Below are 25,676 nucleotides of genomic sequence, written 5' to 3'. Positions count from 1 at the left end.
CTCTTGCCCTTCTCCTCTGACACTGAACGTTTCTCTAAAATGTCCATTACTGAAATTCATTGTCCCGATTGTCCAATATTGTTATATCCACACTCTCCAGCCCTGGTTTTGGGTGTGTCCGATCTGTTTTACTGAGGGTGCGGTCGGTACATGCAGGACTTGCCACCCATCCCAAAATGGACAGGATCATCTCAAAATTAAAAAGTTGTGTCTATCATTCCAAAACATTAGATGAGTCTGTATTTAGTACCTGACCCCCCTTTTTATATTATATAAATACATACATACATGCATAGTCCCTGCCTTACCAGAACAGGTGAGATTGGAGCTGGGGCTGCCTCTGCAACACTGAAAGAAGGCTGCTTGGTGCAGGTAGGGGCTGCTGTTTGAGGCTGGATTTCCCTGCACTCCATATTCTGGGATCCAGGGAAGCACTTGGTGTCAGAGAGAATTAGCAGGAGGCAGTAATTGGCAGAAGTAGTGGAAATAAATGAGTTACTTTTTATGTAATGAAAAGAATAAGATCCCTCGAGTTTACATTTTTATACGTAACTGCTTTAAAGTGGATAGGATTACATGTTACTGAAGATTGTGATCCATTACTTTAACAACCTGGCATTGAGAAACTTTCCTTTCTAAAAAGATACCTCATAGCTCAAATAGAAGTTATAGGTTTGATGGAAGAATCACTGGGTGAAGTTCTACAGCCTGCGTTCTGTGCGGAGTCAGACTAGATGACGAAATAGTACCTCTTGGCCTTAAAAATCTATTAATCTTGCTCATGCAGCTCCTACATGGCTCGCTCACTCACTGCAGCTCTCTGGTTGGCAATCCATGGCCTGCTTTGCCCAATATGGCACAGCAACGTTCTACTCCCTGATCAGCTGCATGGGAGCTGAATAAGTAATACTCCAACACCATCATGTTTGAGAGGAAGTGGGAGAATCACAACAGGAAGGGGAGGAGGAAGACTTAAAAGTTGTCAACTCATGTGGCAATATTTGGGGTTTTACTTAAAGCCCCAGGTCTTGAAGATGTGTGATTCCGTGATAAAATCATCACAGCTGAGATTTTCTTTTTTAAGTAAGTTTCTAACTCTCTGGGTTGTGGAGACAAGCTTGAAAATAATGACCTGAATGCACCTGAAAGGCTTAAAACCTGGAAGGCAAATAAAAAGAACCCAAAGTTTGTTATATTTAAACAGTCTCATGATTTTTAAGAATCTCATGGAGGGGGGGATTAACTCATTTTTGAGCATTTGGGATTGGCAGTACTGAGACTAAGACTGAGACTACATGAACTAAATTAGCCATTTCTCCCTAGATTCATAGATTATAGGACTGGAAGGGACCTCGAGAGGTCATCGAGTCCAGTCCCCTGCCCGCATGGCAGGACCAAATACTGTCTAGACCATCCCTGATAGACATTTATCTAACCTACTCTTAAATATCTCCAGAGACGGAGATTCCACAACCTCCCTAGGCAATTTGTTCCAGTGTTTAACCACCCTGACAGTTAGGAACTTTTTCCTAATGTCCAACCTAGACCTCCCTTGCTGCAGTTTAAACCCATTGTTTCTGGTTCTATCCTTAGAGGCTAAGGTGAACAAGTTCTCTCCCTCCTCCTTATGACACCCTTTTAGATACCTGAAAACTGCTATCATGTCCCCTCTCAGTCTTCTCTTTTCCAAACTAAACAAACCCAGTTCTTTCAGCCTTCCTTCATAGGTCATGTTCTCAAGACCTTTAATCATACTTGTTGCTCTTCTTTGGACCCTTTCCAATTTCTCCACATCTTTTTTAAAATGCGGCGCCCAGAACTGGACACAATACTCCAGCTGAGGCCTAACCAGAGCAGAGTAGAGCAGAAGAATGACTTCTCGTGTCTTGCTCACAACACACCTGTTAATACATCCCAGAATCATGTTTGCTTTTTTTGCAACAGCATCACACTGTTGACTCATATTTAGCTTGTGGTCCACTATAACCCCTAGATCCCTTTCTGCCGTACTCCTTCCTAGACAGTCTTTTCCCATTCTGTATGTGTGAAATTGATTTTTCCTTCCTAAGCGGAGCACTTTGCATTTGTCTTTGTTAAACTTCATCCTGTTTACCTCAGCCCATTTCTCCAATTTGTCCAGATCATTTTGAATTATGACCCTGTCCTCCAAAGTAGTTGCAATCCCTCCCAGTTTGGTATCATCCGCAAACTTAATAAGCGTACTTTCTATGCCAATATCTAAGTCGTTGATGAAGATATTGAACAGAGCCGGTCCCAAAACAGACCCCTGCGGAACCCCACTCGTTACGCCTTTCCAGCAGGATTGGGAACCATTAATAACAACTCTCTGAGTACGGTTATCCAGCCAGTTATGCACCCACCTTATAGTAGCCCCATCTAATTTGTATTTGCCTAGTTTATCGATAAGAATATCATGCGAGACCGTATCAAATGCCTTACTAAAGTCTAGGTATACCACATCCACCGCTTCACCCTTATCCACAAGGCTCGTTATCCTATCAAAGAAAGCTATCAGATTGGTTTGATATGATTTGTTCTTCACAAATCCATGCTGGCTGTTCCCTATCACCTTACCACCTTCCAAGTGTTTGCAGATGATTTCCTTAATTACTTGCTCCATTATCTTCCCTGGCACAGAAGTTAAACTAACTGGTCTGTAGTTACCTGGGTTGTTTTTATTTCCCTTTTTATAGATGGGCACTATATTTGCCCTTTTCCAGTCTTCTGGTATCTCTCCCGTCTCCCATGATTTTCCAAAGATAATAGCTAGAGGCTCAGATACCTCCTCTATTAGCTCCTTGAGTATTCTAGGATGCATTTCATCAGGCCCGGGTGACTTGCAGGCATCTAACTTTTCTAAGTGATTTTTAACTTGTTCTTTTTTTATTTTATCCGCTAAACCTACCCCCTTCCCATTAGCATTCACTATGTTAGACAGCAGAACAGAGAGGTGGAAGTCTTATATTTACATAGCTGCGTTGTGTATGCGCCTAAAAAATACAGTCAGAGTATGTCATAAAAATGAAAAAAGCGAGGAAGTTGGCTTGCCTCCACATCCTCAGTAGTGTAGCACATACAGCCTGGTACAAGGACATCATAAATAAAATCACCCACACATTTTACAATGTGCCTGATTAATGATGTGCCAAGTTATTATACTTAGGCAAAGGGTGTCGTAAGGGATAAAAAATATAACGTAATTTTCTACTCATTCCGAAATAAAGAGACAGACATTCTATAGCTTAATGCTACAAGAGAACATTCTCCCAAAATGTTACACCACAAAAATACTAACCAAGATTCTCAATAAGGATTAGTTTTTAATTAATGATGGATACTTTGAGGGGAGGTTAACGGTCAACTCCTTTTTAAACAACCATGTCCTACTGGAGAGGTAGAGCAGAGGTAGAGAAGATTGTTTCTGATAAAGATAATCGAGTAAGGGGAAAGATAATATAACAAATTGTATTTCATTTTGTTTGCTGTAATAATCATGTCCAGGCTGAATTCTACAGTCACCTCACAGATATAGAGAGTCAAAACAAAACCAATTTTATGTAGTAATGATATTTGCAAGCATTACAGATATTGGAGAACATGACCTGCTACCTAGGAAAATTCTAACCAGATTAATAAACCCACTTCTTTTCAAATAATTAAAGGTCTGAATTAAGTTACTGAATTTAAATATACCAGTTACTCCCGTCATTGCTATGTCCACATCTAGTTTGATAAGTTTTGGCTACCTACGCACTTTCAAATAGGTTGTACGAAGTTTAGGAAGGAAAGAGAGAAAGCAGATGCTCAGCGTCTCCTCCTCCATAAATGACATGAATAGCTCCTTTCCGAAACACAGCGCTTTTCATAATACCGAGGAGCTGGCAGATACAAGGTTACACAGATTATTCACCCACTGGATGTTTCCAAATAGTCTGGCATATCTCCAGCCACTGAGCCTGTGTCACTCATACAGTGTAAATAAGTGAACACTTTACAGTAAGAGAGTTTAGGGTCACCCAATTGCTAACTTCTGAAATGATGTTTAAGTAATTCATTCATAAATCATTTTAGTTTCGTACAGCATTTTAGCCTAAACGACCCAATTGACTGGAATTATTCAAAAACAATACAATTTAGCAAAAACTTCTTTATGTGCTTATAAAAGAGAGACAACTGCTCTTTTAATGAATTCACAGCTGTACAATTAAGTCTTAAGGACTGATGCCTTCTACTAAACAAGGATTTCTGGCTTTCTATGTTTGTTCATAGGATCCTGGAGGACAGCTATATTGTCAGTTAAATATCAAGTAAAAGAAGATTACCTATTCTTAACATAGCTAAGTGAGAAATGCTGTGCTTCTAATCAGATTATTTTGTACTTAAAAATAACCCTACAAAGTTAAGTTTGCTTTACAAGAGTGCTATAGTCACACTGAGACATACACAGCATGCAGTGTTCTATAAAAGAGTTGGATGGAGGGATAAAGTTTAAAATAGAAAGTTCAACACACATACACACTTGACTCTAGTTTGAAATTTGGTGATGGAAACCAGTCCAGTTCTTCAAACTCTTATTATGTAGCAAAGTAACACAATCCACTTATTTCAAGATTAAAGCAGCAATCAACAGAATTAATTTTAATCTCAAAATACCAGTTTCCAAATATAGCAGGCACAAGTGAGATTTCATTACCAGCAGCAAGAGAGAAAACCTAGTATATTGAAGACTTCTAGCAAATCAGATAGATAATCCATAAAACGATGACTAAAGTTCCTACATGATGCTTGATTCTCCTAGCTTCTCTTTGGTGGTAAATAACTAACAATTTCTAATACATATAAGTGGACAAAAGTTACATTACATACTGCATAACAAGTTCCTCATATACTTCCATAACACTGAGCACAAACATGTCATTTATGTATAAACTATATTGACATCAATTCAGTAGCATCTATTGCTAACAGTTTAAATTTATACAAAATAATAACTGACCCAACAACATTGTGAAACAGTAAAACAGTTTTGCAAAATTTTCAGTTACAAATATAATGAATCCTAGTAAACCCTACCAATTACACAGCATTTCCCCAACTTTTGAAAGTTGAGCCCTCCTTCAGGAAAGTGAAATTAATTACTCTACCACCACCCACTAACACCCCTTCAGCTCCTCCATCTATAGCAGAAGTGGGCAAACTATGGCCCGCAGGCCACATCCAGCCCGGCCCCTTAGCTCCTGGCTCAGGAGGCCAGCCCCCTCCCCCACTGTTCCCCTTTCCTTGCAGCCTCAGCTCTGTGCTGCACTGTGGCGTGGCTGGCTTCAGCCAGGCAGCGCGGCTGTAGCGCCACCAGCCACTGGTGCTCCAGGCAGCGCAGTAAGGGGGCAGGGGGGGTTGGATAGAGGGCAGAGGAGTTTGGGGTGTGGATAGGGGTCGGGGCAATCAGAGGGCAGGGAACAGGGGGGGTTGAATGGAGGCAGGGGTCCCGGGGAGCAGTCAGGAAGGAAGGGGGGTTGGATGGGGCGGCAGGGAACAGTCAGGGGTGGGGGTTCTGGGGGCGGTCAGGGGACAGAGAGCGAGGCAGGGGAGATAGGGGACAGGGGCCTGGCTGTTTGGGGAGGCACAGCCTCCCCTAACCGGCCCTCTATACAATTTCTGAAACCCAATGCGGCCCTGAGGCCAAAAAGTTTGCCCGCCCCTGATCTATAGACTTTTAACACCAGAGACGGCGAGATCATTCAGAGTCCTTGGCATTTGAGTTAGCAGCTACTGTACGCCAGAGTAGTTGTTTCAGTCTCTCTGCAAATTCTGGCAGATAAAAGTGCATTAGTTACACTTGGATCACGTTTCCAAGCTTTTTAACATCAATTTCCAAGCTTTTCTTCAGACTCATAACACAGACTTAAAAAAATTAAATCAGAGTCTCTGGAAAAAACTGAAAAGCCTATTTATTCCCTGCCACTCCTCAAATCCCCAGGTGGGTTGGCACATCCCATGCTTGGGACATACTGCTGTGATGCTTCCCAGGGACCAGAGCATCGGAACCTTTGTAGAAGTAGGGGACCCAAGGCCAAAGTGCCCCCTCCTTCTCCGTGGCTGGCTGCTCCGGTGGTGAGCCAGCTGACCTCTCTTCTGGCGCTACAGCAGCCCCTAGTGGGCAAAAGGTGTAATTGCAGCTCCCCCCCCATCTGAATCTATTGTTGGGGGGGGGGAGGAGCGGAAGGAGATTTGTGAGGGACATGTATTCTGCAGTTATATTTCTTTTGTTAAAAAGTGGGGGGCCTCCTGGTTCCAGCACTGGTGCCCAGAGATACACAGAATTGTGAGGCACCTTCCCCCACCTGCCCTTAGTGTGAGGAAGTCTTACCAGTGTCTGCTGTGGATCAGCTCCCTGACCCCACCAGCCACTGGCAACACAAGCACTGCGTTCCAGGCCTCATACTCTCTGTATAGGTTAGCAACAGGTACACACCAACTACCGAGTCCTCCAAGAGTTCCTCTGGAGTGCTCAGCCTTTATTCCACTGAACACTTACAGAATTCTTAGCTCCACTATTCCCACACAAATAGTACACATCAGATTCAACTCAGGATCACCACTTGACTTAATGCACAGCACTTCATATATATTCTCTCTCTCTCTCTCACACACACAAAAATAAGAATCAGTTTATTATTAAAGAACAGAGATTCAGTGATATAGAGTGAGAATACTGTACACAACTGGTTACATATAAAACAAAATCATAACACTTTCTGAACTCTAAACTTAACTAACATTCCCCTATCTCCCACAAAATAGCTTACCCCACGTCCTCTTCTCAGCATTTTCAACCAGTTTGGCTGAGATCCCTTCTTATCAAGCCTGCTGGCAGGTTGTCCTCACAGATCAAGGAATAACCCGGGGTTCATCTACACTCCAGATATAGTTCCAAAAATACATTGTCTTTTTCCTGAACAGGATGACCCCTACTATTTTTGTTTTTTCCTGCAATCGCTGCAAGCTCCTCATTAATATTTGACTTAGTGTGTAAATGGACATTGTAAAGCTTACAATACTTAATTTACATGTTGCCAGAGAGATAAATGATGGTTACCTCCTGTCTGGGGGAATCAGTCTAAGCGGGTCACCAAATATATGCTTTAAGAACATAATTTTTGTACAGATATCTAACTCCTTAAATATCACTCATACATATATCTTGTGATGATTAAGAGGACCGTCTGACACAGGCTTTCATTAGAGACCCTACATAACATCTTTGGTGAACTAAAATGTAAATACCAGATCCAGGGGATTCTTGTAACACCAATACACCCCTTATGCATCAAGAGGTCCCTGAGTCACAACCTCATTTAGACTAAGTCAAAGTCTGAGCATTTAATCAAAAGTATAAGGAAAAAAAGATGGGACGAGGGAATCTACACTGTCTCAGTGGTCCCACACCAATATCATCTCCCACTCATCCCCATTCTCTAGAAATCTTCTTTATACTCCTGCAGTATTTTAAATCAAGTTTCTCCACAATTAATTATTTTATTGTAGTTGCATAGTAGAAAAAGCTGTATTTAAGGTTCATAGTATGCACAGAGTGGTTGGGTAAAGGTGGTTCTTTGGAGTGTATTTGGAGGATGAAGTGTCTGACCCTTAGTAGAAGAGTGCATGAACTAAATTTAGTGGAGTTGCCTAAGGGTTCAGAAAAAGTGGATGAGGAAGTATGACCTGTTAAAATCCCACCTAAGCGTATGTCTACACTACCCAGCGGATCGGCGGATAGTTATCGATCCAGTGGGGGTCGATTTATCGCGTCTAGACGCGATAGATCGACCCCAAGGCACTCTCCCGTCGACTCCTATACTCCACCGCTGCAAGAGGCGCAGGCAGAGTCGACAGGGGAGCGGCAGCAGTCAACTCACCGCAGTGAAGACACCGTGGTGAGTAGGTCTAAGAAAAACTACTTCAGCTACGTTATTCACGTAGCTGAAGTTGCGTAACTTAGATCGATTCCCCCCGCCCAGTGTAGACCTGGCCTTAGTAATAGTAATTTTGCTTGGTGTGGGTTTGTTTTAAATTATGGAGACACCAGTCCCAATTCCACACTTAAAGTTGAGTTCTGTTTTGAAAGGGGATGAGAAAGGGATCATGGTGGAGAAGCAATTCAACATGAGCCGAGTGTGATGGTGTTGCAAAAAAAAGGCCAATGCAATCCTTAGCTATATAAGCAGGTTACTGCTGAACAGGAGTAAGGGAGGTTATTTTACCTATTTTACCTCTGTATATGGCATTGGTGTGATTGATACTGAAATACAGATGTCCACCTTTTAAGAAGGGTGTTGAAAAATTGGAAAGAGTGCTGAAAAGATTTAAGGCTATAAAAAAATGCCTTATAGTGAGAGACTTAGAGAGCTCAACCTGTCTAGCTTAGTGTATAAGTACCTTCACAGGGAGAAAATACCAGGTGCTAACAGGCTCTTCAATCTAGTGGGAAAAGGCTTAAGCAGCAGCAATGGCTGGAAGATTAAGCCAGACAAATTCTAAGTTAGAAATAAGGCTTTAAAAAAAAAAAAAAAAAAAACAACAGTGAAGGAGATTAACCATTGGAACAAACTACCAAGCGAAGTTGTGAATTCTCCATATCTTGATGTCTTCAAAACAAGACTGGATGCTTTTCTGGAAGACATGCTTCAGTCAAACCCAAATAACTGGGCTCAATGCAGGGGTAACTGGATTTAAATTCTATGGCCTATGTCATACAGGGGGTCAGACTTGATGATGTAATGTTCCCTTCTGGCCTTAATCTATGAATATTTGTATCTAAAGAAGCAGGGATTCAGTCTTTTATGTTTGAAACATACACACAAACTTACAGCACTTACTGAGAGTATATAAATGAATTTTCTAAGAATTTACAAGTAAATCAGTAAATTAGTCTGAGTTAAAATTATGTTTAGATTAGACAAGTTTAACCAACCATCTGTAGGTTAAACCATCTCATTTTATATTCTGCCAGCATGTGTCCTATATTTCTTGGGTGACCTGTCCAAGCAATATGCTTAGAAAGGCTGCATCAATAAAGCTGTAACTCAGACTAATGAACAAAACAAGGAGTTTTTAATTAATCTTTTTCAGAAGTTTGCAATACCGTAAGTCAGCTGAAAAATAAAAATATTAATGATCATTTGTTAACAATGCGAGGAACAGATAGAGACTAATGTTTGTTTGGAAATACACCAGAGAGCTCAACCAGGAATACTCTCAGATCAAAGAAAAAAGGTGGCATATTGACACAAGGTTGAGATAATCAAAATATAGCTCAAAGCAATGGCTGGTAACATCAAAGACTAGAGAATTCTAAAATGAGCTGTTTAGGAAGATGCACATATACATTCATATGTGCATAAGGACATTACATGGAGCCCCCAAAGTGGAAGTTCTGCTGTTAGAAAGTCAAGAGATGTCCGCCACAAGGAACAAGGTAAATTATTCATTTTGGCCTTGCCCACCCTAGCAAGTTGTATGGCTTTAACTGTACCAGTATAATTAAAGTGACAACCCCTTAGTGCAGATGCAGGTATACCAGTACAAGGCGCTTTATAGTGGTACAGATATTCCTGTACAGAAAGGGGAATTACTATATTGATAATAGGTACTATATTGACATCTTTATACAAGTGTAACTGTATCCACAGCAGGACTTTTACTGATATAACTAGTCACAGATCTAGGTCATGGAAACAGCTGTGGATCTCTCCAGAGTAGTGCCACAGAAACGGGGCCAGCTCCAGCTTTTCTGCCACCCCAAGCGGCAAAAATACATAAATAAATAAACGGATGAGCGGGGCACTTCGGCGGCAGCTCAAACACGCCGCTTCTTCGGCGGTGGATCCTTCACTCCCTCTCCTCCTCTTTGGCGGCACTTCAGCGGCAGCTCAAAGAGGAAGAGAGGGAATGAGGGACCCGCCGCCAAATTCCCACTGAAGACCCGGATGGGCCGTCCCGATACCGGACAGAGTGCCACCCCTTTGAACTGGCCTCCCCAAGCACCTGCTTCCTTAGCTGGTGCCTGGAGCCGGCCCTGCACAAAAGGCTTAAGAGGTTCAACTCAAGCCTCAGGAGTCACTAACAGAGGCAGCTAACAGGAATTTCGGAGAAAGTAGCTAAAGTCTGTGCTTGGAGGTCGCAGGACGTAGTGGGCAGTTTATTTGGTCCATCTGTGGGCTGTTTGGTTTGTTCTCTGGGTACAGGCTGCATAGATAGCTAGACCATGGTCCCCTGAATTAGCAGGGTTCCTGCTAAAGGCCACAAAGCTCTGGCCCTCAGATGGTTCATATCTGCACTAATGACACTGTACTGTGGGATATCTCACAGATCGATTATTTCAGGGTAATCAGAAGGATGCTGAAGAAGAAAAAGGAGAAGACTGTCAAAGCGATTGTCTCTGTGGTCGTTCCTGTCCTAGAAGCAAAGGAAGACAGAAAGCAGAAGATTCTGGAAGTGAACTGCTGGCTAGGTAAGTGGTGTAGGGTAGAGGATTTTGGTTTTGTGGCACATTGGTCCACCTCCTACAGGTAGAGGGGACTGTATAGTTTGGATGTCCTCCACCTCAGTAGAAGGGAGACCAATCTCCACGGGGACAGGCTAACTACAGTAGTCAGGAGGGGGTAAAACTAATAGCAAAAGGGGAGAGTAAGAAGAGAAGATATGAGCACTCAGCACAAAATCGAGATGTTGAAAACAAAATCCATCAAGGAGCCAAAGGATATGAAGACAAGAAATTCTTTAATTGTCTATACACCAATGCTAGGAGCCTGAGTAACAAACAAGAGGAACTGGAACTGCTCATTTGTGACCATAAATTTGGTCTAGTTGGTACTACTAAAACATGACAAGATGTTTCACACTACTGGAATGTTAAAAATCAGTGGCAATAACCTATTTAGGAAGGACTGAATAGGCAAAAAGGAAAAGGGAATGGCACTGGATGTCAAATATGGCATTATCTGTTTCCGAGTCACTGAGAACTCAGAAGAAAATTATCTTGAATGATTATGGAGGGAATTCTGTGTTATACCTTGTCCTAACAAATAAAGAAGAACTGATCACAGAACTAAAAATTAATGGTAGCTTAGGTACAAGTGATCATGACTTGAACACACTTGTAACATGCAAGCAGAATGGAAGTCCAGATCAGGAATATATAAACTTGGTGCTTTAATAAGTCCAATTTCACAAAGCTAAAAAGAATAAATAGCCAAATCAGGTTAAAGGACGAATTTAATTCAAAGAGTGTGAATGATAATTGGGAATAATTTAACACCACCTTATTGTATGCCCCTCCCCCGCAAAAAAAAAAAAAAATCCCACAATTGAGAAAGAAAGCCACGCCGATTAAAAAAAAATGACCTGGTTTAGCAAGGAAGTGAAGGCAGCTATAAAATATATAGATATAACAAATGGAAAAAAGAGGAATTTGACAGTAATGAATATAAATAAGAAGTTAGAAAATTGATAAGGAAAGCAAAGGGAAACCTGAAGAAATCTATAGCCAGCAGAGTTAAGGACAATAAGGAGTTTTTAAAATGTATTAGGAATAAAAAGAATCATGACAACAGTATTGGTCCATTACAAAATGGAAATGGTAGAATTATCAATACCAATGCAGAAAAGGCAGAAGTGTTCAAAACATGTTTCTGTTTGAGGATCCGGATCACTTGGCAAACTGGTTGCAAGCAAACAATATGCATTTTAATATGGCTAAATGTAAATGTATATATCTTACAGGATGGGGGACTCTATCCTGGGAAGCAGTGACACTGAAAAAGATTTGGGGGTTGAGGTACATAATCAGCTGAACATGAGTTCCCACTGTGACGCAGTGGCCAAAGGGACGATCAAGATCCTGGAATGCACAAGCAGCAGAATCTTGAGTGGAGAGCTTCTTTTACCTCTATATTTAGCACTGGTGTGACAGTTGCTGGAATACTGTGTCGAGTTCTGGTGTCCACAATTCAAGAAGGAAGCTGGTAAGCTGGAGAGGGCTCAGAGAAGAACCAGGAGACTGATTAAAGGATTTGATTTTGAAAGCTTGTCTCTCTCCCAACACAAGTTGGTCCAATAAAAGATATTACCTCACCAACCTTGTCTCTCTAAAGGATTAGAAAACATGTCCTATAGTGATAGACTCAAAGAGCTCAATATATTTAGCTTAAGAAAGAGAAAGTTAAGGGATGACTTGATTACAGTTTATAAGTAGCTATATGGAGAACAAATATTTATTAATGGGCTCTTCAATCTGACAGAGAAAGGTATAACATGATCCAATGGCTGGAAGCTGAAGCTAGACAATTTCAGATTGGAAATGAGATGAGAGTAATTAACCATTGGAACAATTTAGCAAGGGTCGTGGTGGATTCTTCATCACTGACCATTTTTAAAATCAATATTGGAAAGATCTGCTCTAGGAATTGTTTTGGGGAAGTTCCATGGCCTGTGTTATAGAGGAAGTCAGACTAGATAATCACATTGCTCCCTTCTGGCCCTGGAATCTATGAATCTATAAATTCTATTAATACAAAACCCTTAACAAGGAGACAGGCATGCTTAATCTTTAGGGGGAATAAGCCACTTAGATCTTTCCTGCAGTATAAAACACAACCACGTCAAGGAACCTGACTCAACACAACAGTCCCCAACTTACTACCGTTGTTCCAGTTTGTAGTGTGGACTGGATCTTAAGTATATTTCATAGACAGGCTAAACCCAAGGATTCTTACATTCTAGCCTCCTCATGTCCATAGAAAACTGGGTTTTAGGCATAAGAACGGCCATACTGGGTCAGACCAATGGTCCCTCTAGCCCAGTATCCTGTCTTCCAACAGTGGCAAATGCCAGGTGCGTCAAAGGGAATGAACAGAACAGGTAATCATCAAGTGAACCATCCCGTCGCCCAGATTCTGGGAAACAGAGGATAGGGACACTTTAGAGCATGGTTTTGCATCCCCCTGCCAATCCTGGCTAATAGCAATTGAGGGAACTCTACCCTCCATGAACTTATCTAGTTCTTTTTTTAACTCTGTTATTGTCTCGGCCTTCACAACATCCCCTGGCAAAAAGTTTCACAGGTTGACTGTGCGTTGTATGAGGAAATACTTCCTTTTGTTTGTTTTAAACCTGCTGTCTATTAATTTCATTTGGTGACTCCTAGTTCTTGGGTTATGAGAAGCAGTAAATAACACTTCCTTATTTACTTGCTCCACACCAGTCATGATTTTAATAGACCTCTATCATATCCCCCCTTAGTCATCTCTTTTCCAAGATGAAAAGTCCCATTCTTATTAATCTCTCCTCATATAGAAGCCGTTCCATATCCCTCATTATTTTTGTTGACTTTTTCTGTACCTTTTCCAATTCCAGTACATCTTTTTTGAGATAGGGCAACCAAATCTGCACGCAGTATTCAAGATGTGGGCGTACCGTGAATTTATACAGAGGCAATACGATATGTTCTCTCTTCTTATCTATTCCTTTCTAAATGATTCCCAACAAAAGTGTGGCACTTTCTAACACCCTGCCCAAAACAGACTAACAAATTATCCAACATATTCTCTTACTATTGAAGTATTGTTTGATTTTTCAGAGTTATGCATAGGAAACAAAATTAGTCCAAGAATAAAAACAACAAAGGAGTCACATTAAAGCAAAGAATGTAAGTCAATGATCTCCCACTGTCCAAATCTTCTGAATTTTCTGGCAGTTCAAATTTAGAAGTAAGTAGTATTTCAGGCTCATCAGGATTTCTAAATAGATACCTAAGATCCCTCATGCCACCTTCAGCTTAACAGGACAACATATTTAACTCCTAGATAATACAACTGCCCTGTAATGTTCAAAGAAACTTGCTTTCATTTCAGCTGCTAAAGGCTAGTAATCAAATATGTATGCCTGTCTCCTTGTGATAGGCCTTACATTAGGTTTCAGAGACAACTACACATGGTTAGTGTCTCACTCCTGATTAAACAGCAGCTCTCAAAACAGGAAAGTGAGGCAACTTTGCCAGCAGGCAATCTTGTAGCTTGGTGCAGCTGACCCAGCAGGTTCAACCAGCAGCACAGAACAATTCAAGCTGTGCAGATTCGGTTTTTGTGGGGATATGGCCACAAAGTAAAAGCTTTTGACTTTTGCCTTCTTTTCCAGGCCATTTTACCAGTGGCGAAAAGCCTACTTGTCATTAGTGACTTTTGTAAACATAGCATCATAGCCTCACAAGGATCTTCCTACACCACAGACATCCATCTCTGGTTTTCAAACCTTGTCTGAGAAGGACCACGTTCCTTCAACACATTATACTCTCATGCATGCCATCCAGCTGCTTGTGAATTAAGTCTAGAACTTGTGCTATTCAGGTCTAGCAAGTCTTTTTCCTACCCAGCTGAATGAAATGTTCCATGAAGATTCCACTTCCCTTTTGAGGAAGATATTTTAAACATACAACTACTTACTCACCTAGCTCTATGCTTAGGGATTTCACAGTGCTCTGTACTAGTATTAAAACAAATTTGCTAAAAGAAGGAAATAAATGTGCAATTAATTTTAGTTCAATAAGGTGCTGAATAAACATTAGGATTATTATTTTACACCATCTACAAGAATGCTAAGTGCTTCAGAAGTAACAGCTCCCTGCTCTGAAGTGTTTATAACCTTGATGATGGACTTAAAATCCTCACTTCTCATGACACTAGGAAGGCAAGGAAGTTACAGATTATAGGTATGCAATTATGCAGTTACTCAGTTTAGTGTTTAATATATGCATAACTAAACTGAGTAACTGCATAATTGCATACCTATAATTTGCAACTTCCTAGCCTCTTGCCTTCCTAGTGTCATAACATTGTATCCAGCACCTCTGCTGTACATAGGCATTCCACTCAATCTAAATTGATGTTGTCTCATGCCGCATTTTCTGCCATAGCAAACAACACAGGTTAGCCTCACCTCTCTCTCTCGTCTTCCAATTAGTTGATCATTCCATAGTTTGAAACTTATATTCACAGGGCATGGCAGATGAAATCCCATTTTTCATTGCTCATGAGGCAAAATTTCCATTCTCCGAGGCCCACATTTCATAACCACCCCTGCTTTCAGAAAAAGGACCATAAGAAAACCAAAACAATCACAGCCAAACTGCTGTTTTCAAGGAGTATCTGAAATCCCAGTGCAAGTTTAATTAGGGTTACCATATTTAAAAAAAAAAAAAAAAAAAAAAAAAAAAAAAAGGACACTCCACAGGCCCTGACCCCGCCCCTTCCCCTTCCCCACCCCGGCCCCGCCCCTTCCCCAAAGTCCCTGCCCTAACTCCCCCTCCTCCCTCCCAGCCACGCGAAAAGGGCTACCCGAGCACTACTGACTTCACAGTTTGCCAGGCAGCCCCCAGACCCTGCGCCCCCAGCGGGCGCTTCCCCAGCGCAGCTGGAGCCCGGGAGGGGAAGCGCCCAGCCAGGGGCGCAGGGTCTGGAGGCTGGCCGGCAAACCGTGAAGCCGGTAGCGCTCGGGCTTCGGGCAGCCCACATACCTCCGGACCCCGAGCCGCCGGCTGGGCACTTCCCCTCCCGGGCTCCAGCTGCTCTGCTCCTTCCCTGAGTCTTCGGCTCTGTTTAAGAGCCAAGCTGCCCAAGCGCTACCGGCTTCGGGCAGCCCCCTTGCCTCTGGACTCCAGCCGCCGGAGCAGACCAGCTGGAGCTCGAGAGGGGAAGTGCCCGGCCGGTATTTTTCCCAGACATGTTCGACTTTTTTCCCCCCGGACAGGGGTTTGATTACCAAAAAGCCAGACATGTCCGGGAAAAACTGGACATATGGTAACCCTAGTTTAAGGCGATCTCCAAGTTTCTCAACACATTTTTTTCACTCAACATAACATTTATTCATGAGCACAAAGAAAAACTAGCCAAATAATATGTCACTTTGTATTTAACAACAACAACAACAACTAAGGTTAGCAAAGTTCACTTTAGAAAGCATCAGATAGTGGTTAAGATTCCAATGTTTCTCAACAGCAAGAGTAGGAATAAAACAGCATGCAAAATACTAAATTCGAACTGAGAGGGTACTTATGCTCGGTCTGAGTTTGAGTCAGTTTTATGCTTATCAACCCACAGTGGTTCCTTGGAATATTTAGTCCACTCTCCATCATCAACTGCTCTAGGCATATGCTTGCATACAATATTGCAAAGTGAATTTGTAGATAAAGAACGCCCCTGACCACACTATACTTCAGCCTGCTAGAAACAATTCTGGTGTGTCTCTCACTGCTTTTAAGGAGTTTTACTCCTAACCCCTGAACTTCTAGAATTTACTCAACTGTTCTACAAGACTATGGCCTTGTCTTCGGTAGAAACTTCAATTGTTTATGCTTCATTTGGTTTTTGCTTATGATTAAGGCTAAGATTTTGTTACGGTTATTTTTAGTAAAAGTCTTGGACAGGTCACAGGCAATAAACAAAAATTCACGGGAACCCGTGACCTGTCCATGACTTTACTAAAAATAACCGGCGGGAGGTAGGGGGGCAGGGCTAGGTAGGGGAGAGGAATGGAGTCCCAAGGCAGAGGGGACTGACAGGCCAAGCCCCTCGCCATGGCAGGAGGCACAGCCCCCACTCTGGAGCTGGCTGCAACTATGGGACTGGGGGTGCGCGGCCTCAGCTGCAGCCCCGGCCACAGCAGGGGGAGAGGTGCACACGGCCCTGGGAAACTGCGAGGAGAGCGCACGGCTTCAGCCCCTGACAGCTGAAGCCGAAGACGTCATGGAGGTTGAGAAAAGTCATGGAATCCGTGACTAAATCGTAGCCTTACTTATGATCCACAAATGACTCAACGACTTAGGGTATCAGGAGGACACTAGTAGAGGGGAAGGCATTTCCAGGACTACAGGGAAGGGCATGATCTGGAAGCATTTCTGATGTGATGCAGGGGGAACAGACGTAGATTAGATGGAGTGGAGGTGGTACAGAAGAGGAAGAAACAAAGAGTGAATTCTCAGCTGGCAAACTAAAGGAGATTTGCCGGATGTTAGAGTTGTCAGAATTAACAGCCCATCATCTGTGCCAGCAAGATGCATCCACACTGGTACTCGATCAATTTGATCTGCAATGAGTGAGACTCAGTTATTGCTTACCCCTACAATGTCCTGGAGTAAAGGCCATGTTTATTTGGTTACCTTACAGTCAGTTCAAGCACTTTTGCTTAAAATATGCCTCACTTTAACATCCAACTGAGGGGGAGTAATCACTTATCAGGGTAAATTTCTCCAGCACATACACGGCCTAAGACACTCGTTACACTTCTGTGCAATTATTCCAATTATTTTACCTGGTATGCTTTAAACTTTTATAAAGAGAACAATTCAATTTCTGGTAGTCAGGGTAAATGCCAGCACTGATTACATCAAAGAACTGTCTTGGAAATCCGCAGCAAAGCTGTGCAACCACTGACAAAAAAAATCTGAAAACAAAGTCTTGCATTACCCAATAACACCGATATTTTAAAAAGATAAAGTCTTTAGCTAGAACCCAGATAATGTATAAATGTGTCTATATTTATTTTAAATACTCTACTTAATTTGATTTGTCCCATTGCCTGTCACACTGTCTGTATTAATCAGTGCCGCTACTAGAATAGGTAAAGGGTCATAGAAACAAATCGGAAAACGAAACAAGAGTGCCTTTTCTCATTAACATATTTGCCAAGTTTAGGAGCAAGGTGATGAAGAGCTACAGGCTTCATGGAGATATAACTATTTCATAGAACTGGAAGGGACCCTGAAAGGTCATCGAGTCCAGCCCCCTGCCTTCACTAGCAGGACCAAGTACTGATTTTTGCCCCAGATCCCTAAGTGGCCCCCTCAAGGATTGCACTCACAACCCTGGGTTTAGCAGGCTAATGCTCAAACCACGGAGCTAGTCCTATCAAAACAAATTCCATAAAAGGACTGATGAATAGAGTCCTGAATCTCACAGACCTATGAATTCACTCCTCTATCCCAGAGAAAAAATAAAAAATTATAAATGATTAAACACAAAATCATGGAATAAGTGTTAAACTTCACTGTACAATCGCACTGCCTTTCACCAGGTGCCTGATCCAATGTCTACTGAAGCCAATGAGAAGACCCGCATTGAATCACATCCTAGCTAACAACTTCATTCTTCTACATGTTCCAACAGGGGGCTTGCTATATGCAGTATAGGCTATATAAAATAACAGTAGCCAATTGCACTGTATTCTAGTGACTGTTCTATAATTACAAATAATTAACAAACCTAATCGTAAGTTTTATAGCAGGGGTGGGCAAACTTTTTGGCCCAAGGACCACATCTGGGTATGGAAATTGTATTGTGGGCCATGAATGTTCAAAAATTGGGGTTGGGATGAAGGAGGGGGTGAGGGTTCTGGCTAGGGGTTTAGGCTCTGGGGTGGGGCTGGGGATGAGGGGTTTGGGGTGTGGGAGGCTGCTCCAGGCTGGGATCAAGGGGTTCAGAGGGCAGGGGGGCGGGAATCAGGGCTGGGGCAGGGGCGCAGGAGGGACTCAGGAGTGCAGGCTCCGGGCAGCCCTTACCTCAAGCAGCTCCCGGAAGCAGCGCCGTGTCTCCCCTCTGGGTCCTACGTGGAGGTGTGGCCAGCTGGCTCTACGCGCTGCCCCGCCCACAGGTGCCACCTGCAGCCAATGGGAGCTGTGGGAGTGGTGCTTGGGGCAGGGGCAGCGCATGAGCCCCTGGCTGCCCCTAAACATAGGAGCCGGAGGGGGACATGCCATTGCTTCCGGGAGCCATGCAGAGTGGTCGCCAAGCCCGCTTCCCGGCTGGAGGCGGGAGCAGGACAAGCCCCAGACGCCGCTCCCCAGCGGGAGTTCAAGGGCCGGATTAAATCGGCTGGTGGGCCAGGTGTGGCCCGCGGGCCATAGCGTGCCCCGTGGGCCATAGCGTGCCCATCTGTTTTATAGTCTCAAATTTCTTACGTTGATTTAGCCAGGCTTCTATATGCCTTCCACATTTGTCTCAGAAGTAGTTTCTATCCACAGTCTTAAAACAGGCCTTTTATGAACCGAACAATTCTGATAATCTCTACGTGCAAGTAAAAATTGATTTAGTTTGTTACATGACTTATTTACCCTCGAGAATTATTTTTTGCTGTTACTCAATGCCATCAGAAACAATTACACCAGTTCTCTTTCCTTCCTCTTCAAAGTCTTTCCTTTTAGAACAAAGAAAAATGTAAATTTTATTTCTTTACATCTTAAATGAGAATAGCTCTAGAAATCCAAAGCTCTGGCAAAAAGTCAAGCACAATCCTGGATATTACTGTCATGCAATAATTTGATATTTTAATAATACGTTCAGCCTCCAGCCCTTCAGGATAGCAGTTCAAGAAAGCTCTTCAACAGCAAAAGGAGGCCAGATAAGGGAATGTCAAAACCTACCCTTGGTATGCCACTGTACTAAATTTTAGGCACCATATATACCTGAATAAAAGTGTACTTATGGGAATTCATGGGGCATCCATTCCTCCTTCATAGGCTTTAGTGTTAAATCCCTAGTTGGAGTGCTCATGCAATCTATTCAAAAAAATTTTTTGAGGGAGGAAATGTCCACTTGGTCATATTTGAATAATTTAAACTCATGGTTTCTAAACATAGGGATCATGACCTCCAGGAAGGTTACAAACCACCCCTCGTTTTCTTTACAGCCTGATGGGAGAGAGATCCTGACACTTTTTTTGTTGTACAATGGGTCACAATGTGGAAAAGGCTTGGAACCACTGACTGGACAGTTCCTCGGCCCTAACACAAACTTCTTGCAGACCTTATCAACTAGCTGTAAAGAAAGGCCAAGCTGCCTCCTTTCAGTAGCATCACAACCTGCTACTTTATATAATGGCCAGCACAAGATGCTCACACTGCAATGAGACTCGTACCCTTCCTTCACTTGAGACCAATTGCTTCAATCTTTCCATCATATTGTTTCCCAAAGGCCAAGGAAAACTGCTAAAGTCCCAGGCATTCCCATAAGCCCTGGCCTCTTGTCTAGCATTGAGCCACTGGAAATACAAACCATGGTAGTGGTGAGTGAAAAGCAAGATATGTGTTACAAATTAAAACAATTCTACACCAGCTGATCAGATTTCAGTTTCTTACTACTTTGTTGTTGTGGAAGCAGAGTCTAAAGACCAGCGTTTTAGTTTCAATTTGGTTTGACTTGCATCCTGTACACCCACACTGAAATCAGGGCAGAATTAGACCCCTACAAACTAAGCAGGCCATTGAAGTTAAATAGCAAGGCTTATCTTGCCACATAGGGCTTCTATAAATAAAAATGAATACCCAAGCTCTAATGTACAGATAAAATAAGAGCCGCTAGCATACCAGGCAATATTCGTCCAATGAGAGCATCTAACAACCAAAAGGATTCCTCTTCATTCTTTGTAATAAGAATCAGGTATCCAGCTATGAAATTCATGCCCTGAAATAAAAAGAAAGCTTTTATAATTTCTCCACTTACCTCAAAAGTTTCCTGTTTAACTTCATAATACCAAACATGAACTTCAAAGTACTGATTGAGTGAAATAAAAGGAAAAGCATTGTGCCTGCATGTTCCTTGAAAGATACCAGAGACAGGATTATTACAATTCACAAAATAGACAGGATAGAGGAAATCTACTAACACAGTCTACCAACCCTGCAACTCCTGGGCAACAAAAGCCCATGGAAGCCAGGGGGAAAAAAAAATTAAAGCACTAAGAAATTAAAAACTTTTTATTTTAAAAAATCCCAAAGCCCTTTCCAAACAACAAAATAGATTCTTTGACCAACATTGAAATGTAGCTATCTCTGGAGTGAAACTCACAAAATGATAGGCGGTTAATAGTGGGCAGTAACACTACCGAACAGTTATAGGTGGAGCATGGCCCACCCAGTTGAAACTACAAATGCAATTTAGGAAAGCAAATAGGAAGCAGCAGAGTTGTAATTCCACCAGGTTTTACAGGTGCAGTTTATGCAACTATTTAAACTATTTTTGTCCAGAACTAACAAACAGTATTTATTGTTTCTATTTGCACCTACATTATGCTAGATCCCTTTCAAATCACCGAGGAAGCCATAGTTCCTGCCTTACAACCTACAACAGGCAGACACACAAAGGTGTGGGAGTTAGAGCTATATGTGTAAAGCATTAATTGGCCACATCCTGACAGTACAATGTGTTGGGCTTTTCATGGCAAGATTTCAGTGGAGAGAAGATGTATAAAATATATAGACCCGGATTCAGGAAACCAACCCTATTCAGGAATAGCATGTGTTTAAAATTAAGCATATGCTTAAGTAATTTCCTTAGAGACTATCTCTAAGGCCTGGTCTACACTGGGGGGGCAGGGGGGGCTGTTAATCTAAGATATGCAACTTCAGCTACGAGAATAGCGTAGCTGAAGTCGACGTATCTTAGATCGACTTAGAATCACTTACTTCGCGTCCTCGCAGCGCAGGATCAACGGCCGCCACTCCCCCGTCGACTCCACTTCCACCTCTCGCCATGGTGGAGTTTCGGAGTCGACGGCAGAGCGATCGGGGATCTATTTATCGCGTCTACACTAAACGCAATAAATAAATCCCCTATAGATCGATCACTACCCGCCGAACCGGCGGGTAGTGTAGATGTACCCTAAGTAATCCATAATATCAGTTTAGTCAACCAGTTAGTTTTAGCAACATTATTAGGATGATTTACATTTATAGCATTTTATGCTCTTTTGGCTTTTAGAGTGAGAGGATTTTTTAAAAAGTATATTTATTGCAATATAAACAAGATGGCATCTAAAATAGTACATAGTGCACCAGCATGAGCACACACAATTCCCAACAATTTTTTCAAAAGCCAATGTAAAATTGTCTTTAAATATTTACAGGCTGTGGAGGTTCGTGTCAGTTACACTTGTTTAGTGCTAATCTTAGAAATCCTTTCCAGTTTTATCCTTTTCTTTTGTCTTCTCCCGGACCTCTTTCCCCCAAGCTCTCCACTCCAGGGTTGTCTATGGGGACAGGCAGTAACATTGTCTCACTGTACCCAATAAGCAATGCCAGCTACAGCTCAAGCAAGAAGAGCACTGCGAAAACTGAAACGCTCAAAGGATTTTGGAAACCAAAAGTTCTTGTCTTGACTGAAATCCAATTTCTTGGATTCAAGTGGCTTTGCTCACTTGTCTTTTGATATACAATGCCAAAACAGTCTCTACACATTTGAATTTTAAAATATTCACTCTGTTCTAGACATTTATTTTCAAACCTTAAACCTCTATATTAGTTGTTGAACTTTTACAAATTGCTGAAGTTGCCTGGATCTGTGTTGCATCTCGGGTGCTTGGCCTTCTGCCTGTGAAGACAGCTATTCAGTTCCCATGCTGCCAGATAGTTTGATAATTGCATCCATGGTGATAAGAGACTATTTGGCACTTAACATAGCAGGCACAAAAGCCTGCTCTTTAGAAAATATTCACAAAGCAAAGAATTTCACTAGCTGTTCACACATTGGTAAGAATTCCATAGGACTACGGTACAGAATGGCAATTCGAAACTTGACTAACTCCCTGGTTGGGAACTTTTCAGTGGTGACTCGCCAGAGAAATGTTTTGATAATGCTAGTGTGGAGTGGAGGATCTACATTTAGTATATAGTGCAAGCCAGGAAGAAATACACAAAGAATTGGGGGTGGGTGGGAGGGTTCACTTTAATTGTCTACTGTTTCAAAGGACTCCTGGCCCCATTATATGGTACACATCACCATTTATCTTGATGAAGTTTGCTGCTTCACTAGGACAATAGCCAGTTTTCTAAGAAATACACTGATTTATCACAAGTATAGGAGGGGAGGCTCCAGCCCTTGGTTTATGTAGTTACACCCTTGATGGATAACCCATCTTTTGAGGGAACAATGGGGGAAAAAAGTCCCTTGGTCTCTTTTTAATGAGACTTAAGTCTGCACAGAAACACCCATTTAACAAGGTTTTAATGTAAAGTAATATGAAGAGATGCATATATCTGTCTTGCTTTATTTAGAGGCCTGATTCTGCAAATACAGGGATCAGAGATTGACCCTTTGCATTTTTCTCAAAAGAATATAGTTTTAAAAGCTTTGTTCTCTTAGGATAAAATATTATATATAGAAAAAAACACAAGGAACTTTTACTGCCACATTTCAAATTACCATTATTAACCTCAGTACTGCAATATGTCAGGGCCAAACAGTAAGTCAGATTTCAGCGACTTTGATAATGATTCTTAAACCTAGATCGATCTCCTTCTATACTAAATTAAATGAGCAGCAATTCAATAAATGTAATTTATACTCTTTATTAAAGGCTTGCTATTTTTATTTTATTATATCAGTTTTCTTAACTGGTACAAGACTCCTGTAAGTGCATATAACTGCAATGCAATAGGGAAGGAGAAAGGGGAGACTTCAAAGTTGAACTGAACAGAAGACACAGCTTTTGATTGTGCCAGTTACTGTTCCTTTATGACATGCAAAGATAGCCACAAAGTTATTTCTATTTTAAAAAGTTTTCTGCTTGTTTTTTTACCTTAGAAACATCATGAATTAATTATTTTCCTTCCTTATATCTTCCACAGGAACCTGTAAAGGACTAGGGAACTGGAGCAGAAGCATTCTCAGTCCTCTAAGAGTTATGAGTTTGAATTTTACACAAACAAATTTTCCTCCTACACGTTTGTCAGGAGTTTGAGTTAAACAGATGTTACAACCAAATCCACGAAAACTAGATTTAGACCATTTGTTAATGTCATATGACCACTAGTTCTCCTCTACCCAAAAAAGTTCTCCAGAAAGACAATGGAAATCAAGACCTGATAATTCTCTTGTAAATGCAAAGGAACGATTTACAAATAAATAAATAAATAAAAGTTTTTCATGCCTTTCTAGAACACCAAGTAGCAAAACAGGACACCATTTTTTTAGTTTACTGTTCACCTATAGTGAATGAAATCAATTAATTCACTTGAAAAGGAAGGAAATTGGGGAAGCACACATTGCTACTTGACCTTGTTTAAAACGATTACATTTAAAATGGTTCAAAAATGAGATTGGAAAGATGCTATGAGCAACTGTTTATATGACTATGTTTAGCCTTCCCCACAACCTTGCCTATCGCCCAAAAATGTACTTTAAAATTAGCAACAATGATATTGTGAATGTCTTGGAATATCTTTTTAAATATCTAAGAAGTTACATACCTGGCAGTATCCCACTGTTTTATTATGGTGCCCATACGCTACTAATACATTGTAGAGTGTCTGCTGTAAACAGGGATCAGCAGTTTTCCGGAATTGTACATTATCTGGAAATGTTCTGTTCATGTCTAGAAAAAAAGAAATGAAAGGACCAAATTTAAGCCATGTTGCCATGCTCCTTAATAAATCTTAGACTTGTAAGATGTACAACTGAAATCTGACCATGGGCTCAGAGAAAAGGAGTCTGGTAGAGGAAGTTAGCAAGAAACGACCTCAACCCCCTATTTTAGTTCATTAGCCTACATTCAAAAGAGATCCATTCCTAGAAAGAATAACCTCTCTGAGCTAGGGGTGACTTACAGTCTCAAGCAGGATTCGAGGCAGAGACTGATTTATGGGCAAATCCCAGGAATTGATTACATTTCACATAACCCGCTTCAGCAATTTAAACTAACACACCATGTACCGAATTTATCTAGTGCAGTGCTAAGGTATTAGCTGCAGCGCTGGGAAGGGATAGTCTCACAACAGATCGGTTTAGTTTTCAATGAATCAGAGTTGTCCTTTGCTGAACTTATCTATGTGGATTAGCCCTAAACAGTTCATTTTTAAAAGATTCTATTCTCATAACTGTTTGACTGTTATGTTTGACTCTAGCCTAAAAATAAATATATATATATATATATATATATATATATATATGCAATTACACATTGTCACATCCTGGAAAAAAAAATCTGCTTCTTTACTCATGCAAGGTCATACAGAAGGAGATTTTTCAAAGAAAGCAGAGATGCCTATCCATGTATTTCAAGTTTAGTCTTTACATTTGATCTGTGATTAAACAATTTCAAAGCAGTAATTTCTTAAAGAGCCACTGTCAGGTCAAATTTGGTCCAAAATTTAATTCTATGAAAATATGCTCAAGACTTTAAAGGAAATAAAAATCTCCATTTTTTTTTTTTAATTCTAATGGAAAAACCTAAACCTGTTTTCTGCAATGTTTGCTATACACATTAAACAATAGACCACTTCACTTTAGTATTTAATCCACTTCTAGACACTTTCATTGTTTTAACAGAGAGAAAAGCAGGACAACAACAAGCAGCACGAATAGTGAAAAATAAATTTAACTTTTCAGGGCTAATTAGGCAAATAAGGCAGTTTGTATACATTAAATGAATATATAATTACACATGCAAACTCATGGGTGTATGAGCACATGCATCTATGTGTAATCGCACATATTATACACACACACACACACACGTCATCAACTTGTTGCAGGCTCTTTATTGCTCTCTGGAGCACAGTGCACATTCATCCATACAGATTTTTAAAACTGATTCTGTCCCTTTAATCAAGTTAA

At 41.3% G+C, this 25,676-nt stretch overlaps 1 protein-coding gene across 1 annotated transcript in view; it reads right to left on the bottom strand.

The window, feature by feature from the left end:
* The window catches only part of GRTP1 (growth hormone regulated TBC protein 1), a 55,057-nt gene that overhangs the window by 16,233 nt on the left and 13,148 nt on the right, over positions 1-25,676 (bottom strand). The window contains exons 4-5 of the mRNA XM_034758126.1: positions 24,311-24,435; positions 20,432-20,528 (exon numbers count right to left, since the gene is read on the bottom strand). Coding sequence (XP_034614017.1) covers positions 20,432-20,528; positions 24,311-24,435 — 222 coding nt within the window. The remainder of the gene's footprint in view (positions 1-20,431; positions 20,529-24,310; positions 24,436-25,676) is intronic.

The sequence above is a fragment of the Trachemys scripta genome, chromosome 1 (assembly GCF_013100865.1).
Source record: "Trachemys scripta elegans isolate TJP31775 chromosome 1, CAS_Tse_1.0, whole genome shotgun sequence".
In the NCBI taxonomy this organism is placed as follows: Eukaryota; Metazoa; Chordata; order Testudines; family Emydidae; genus Trachemys; species Trachemys scripta.
This window is presented reverse-complemented; position numbering and strand designations above follow the sequence as displayed.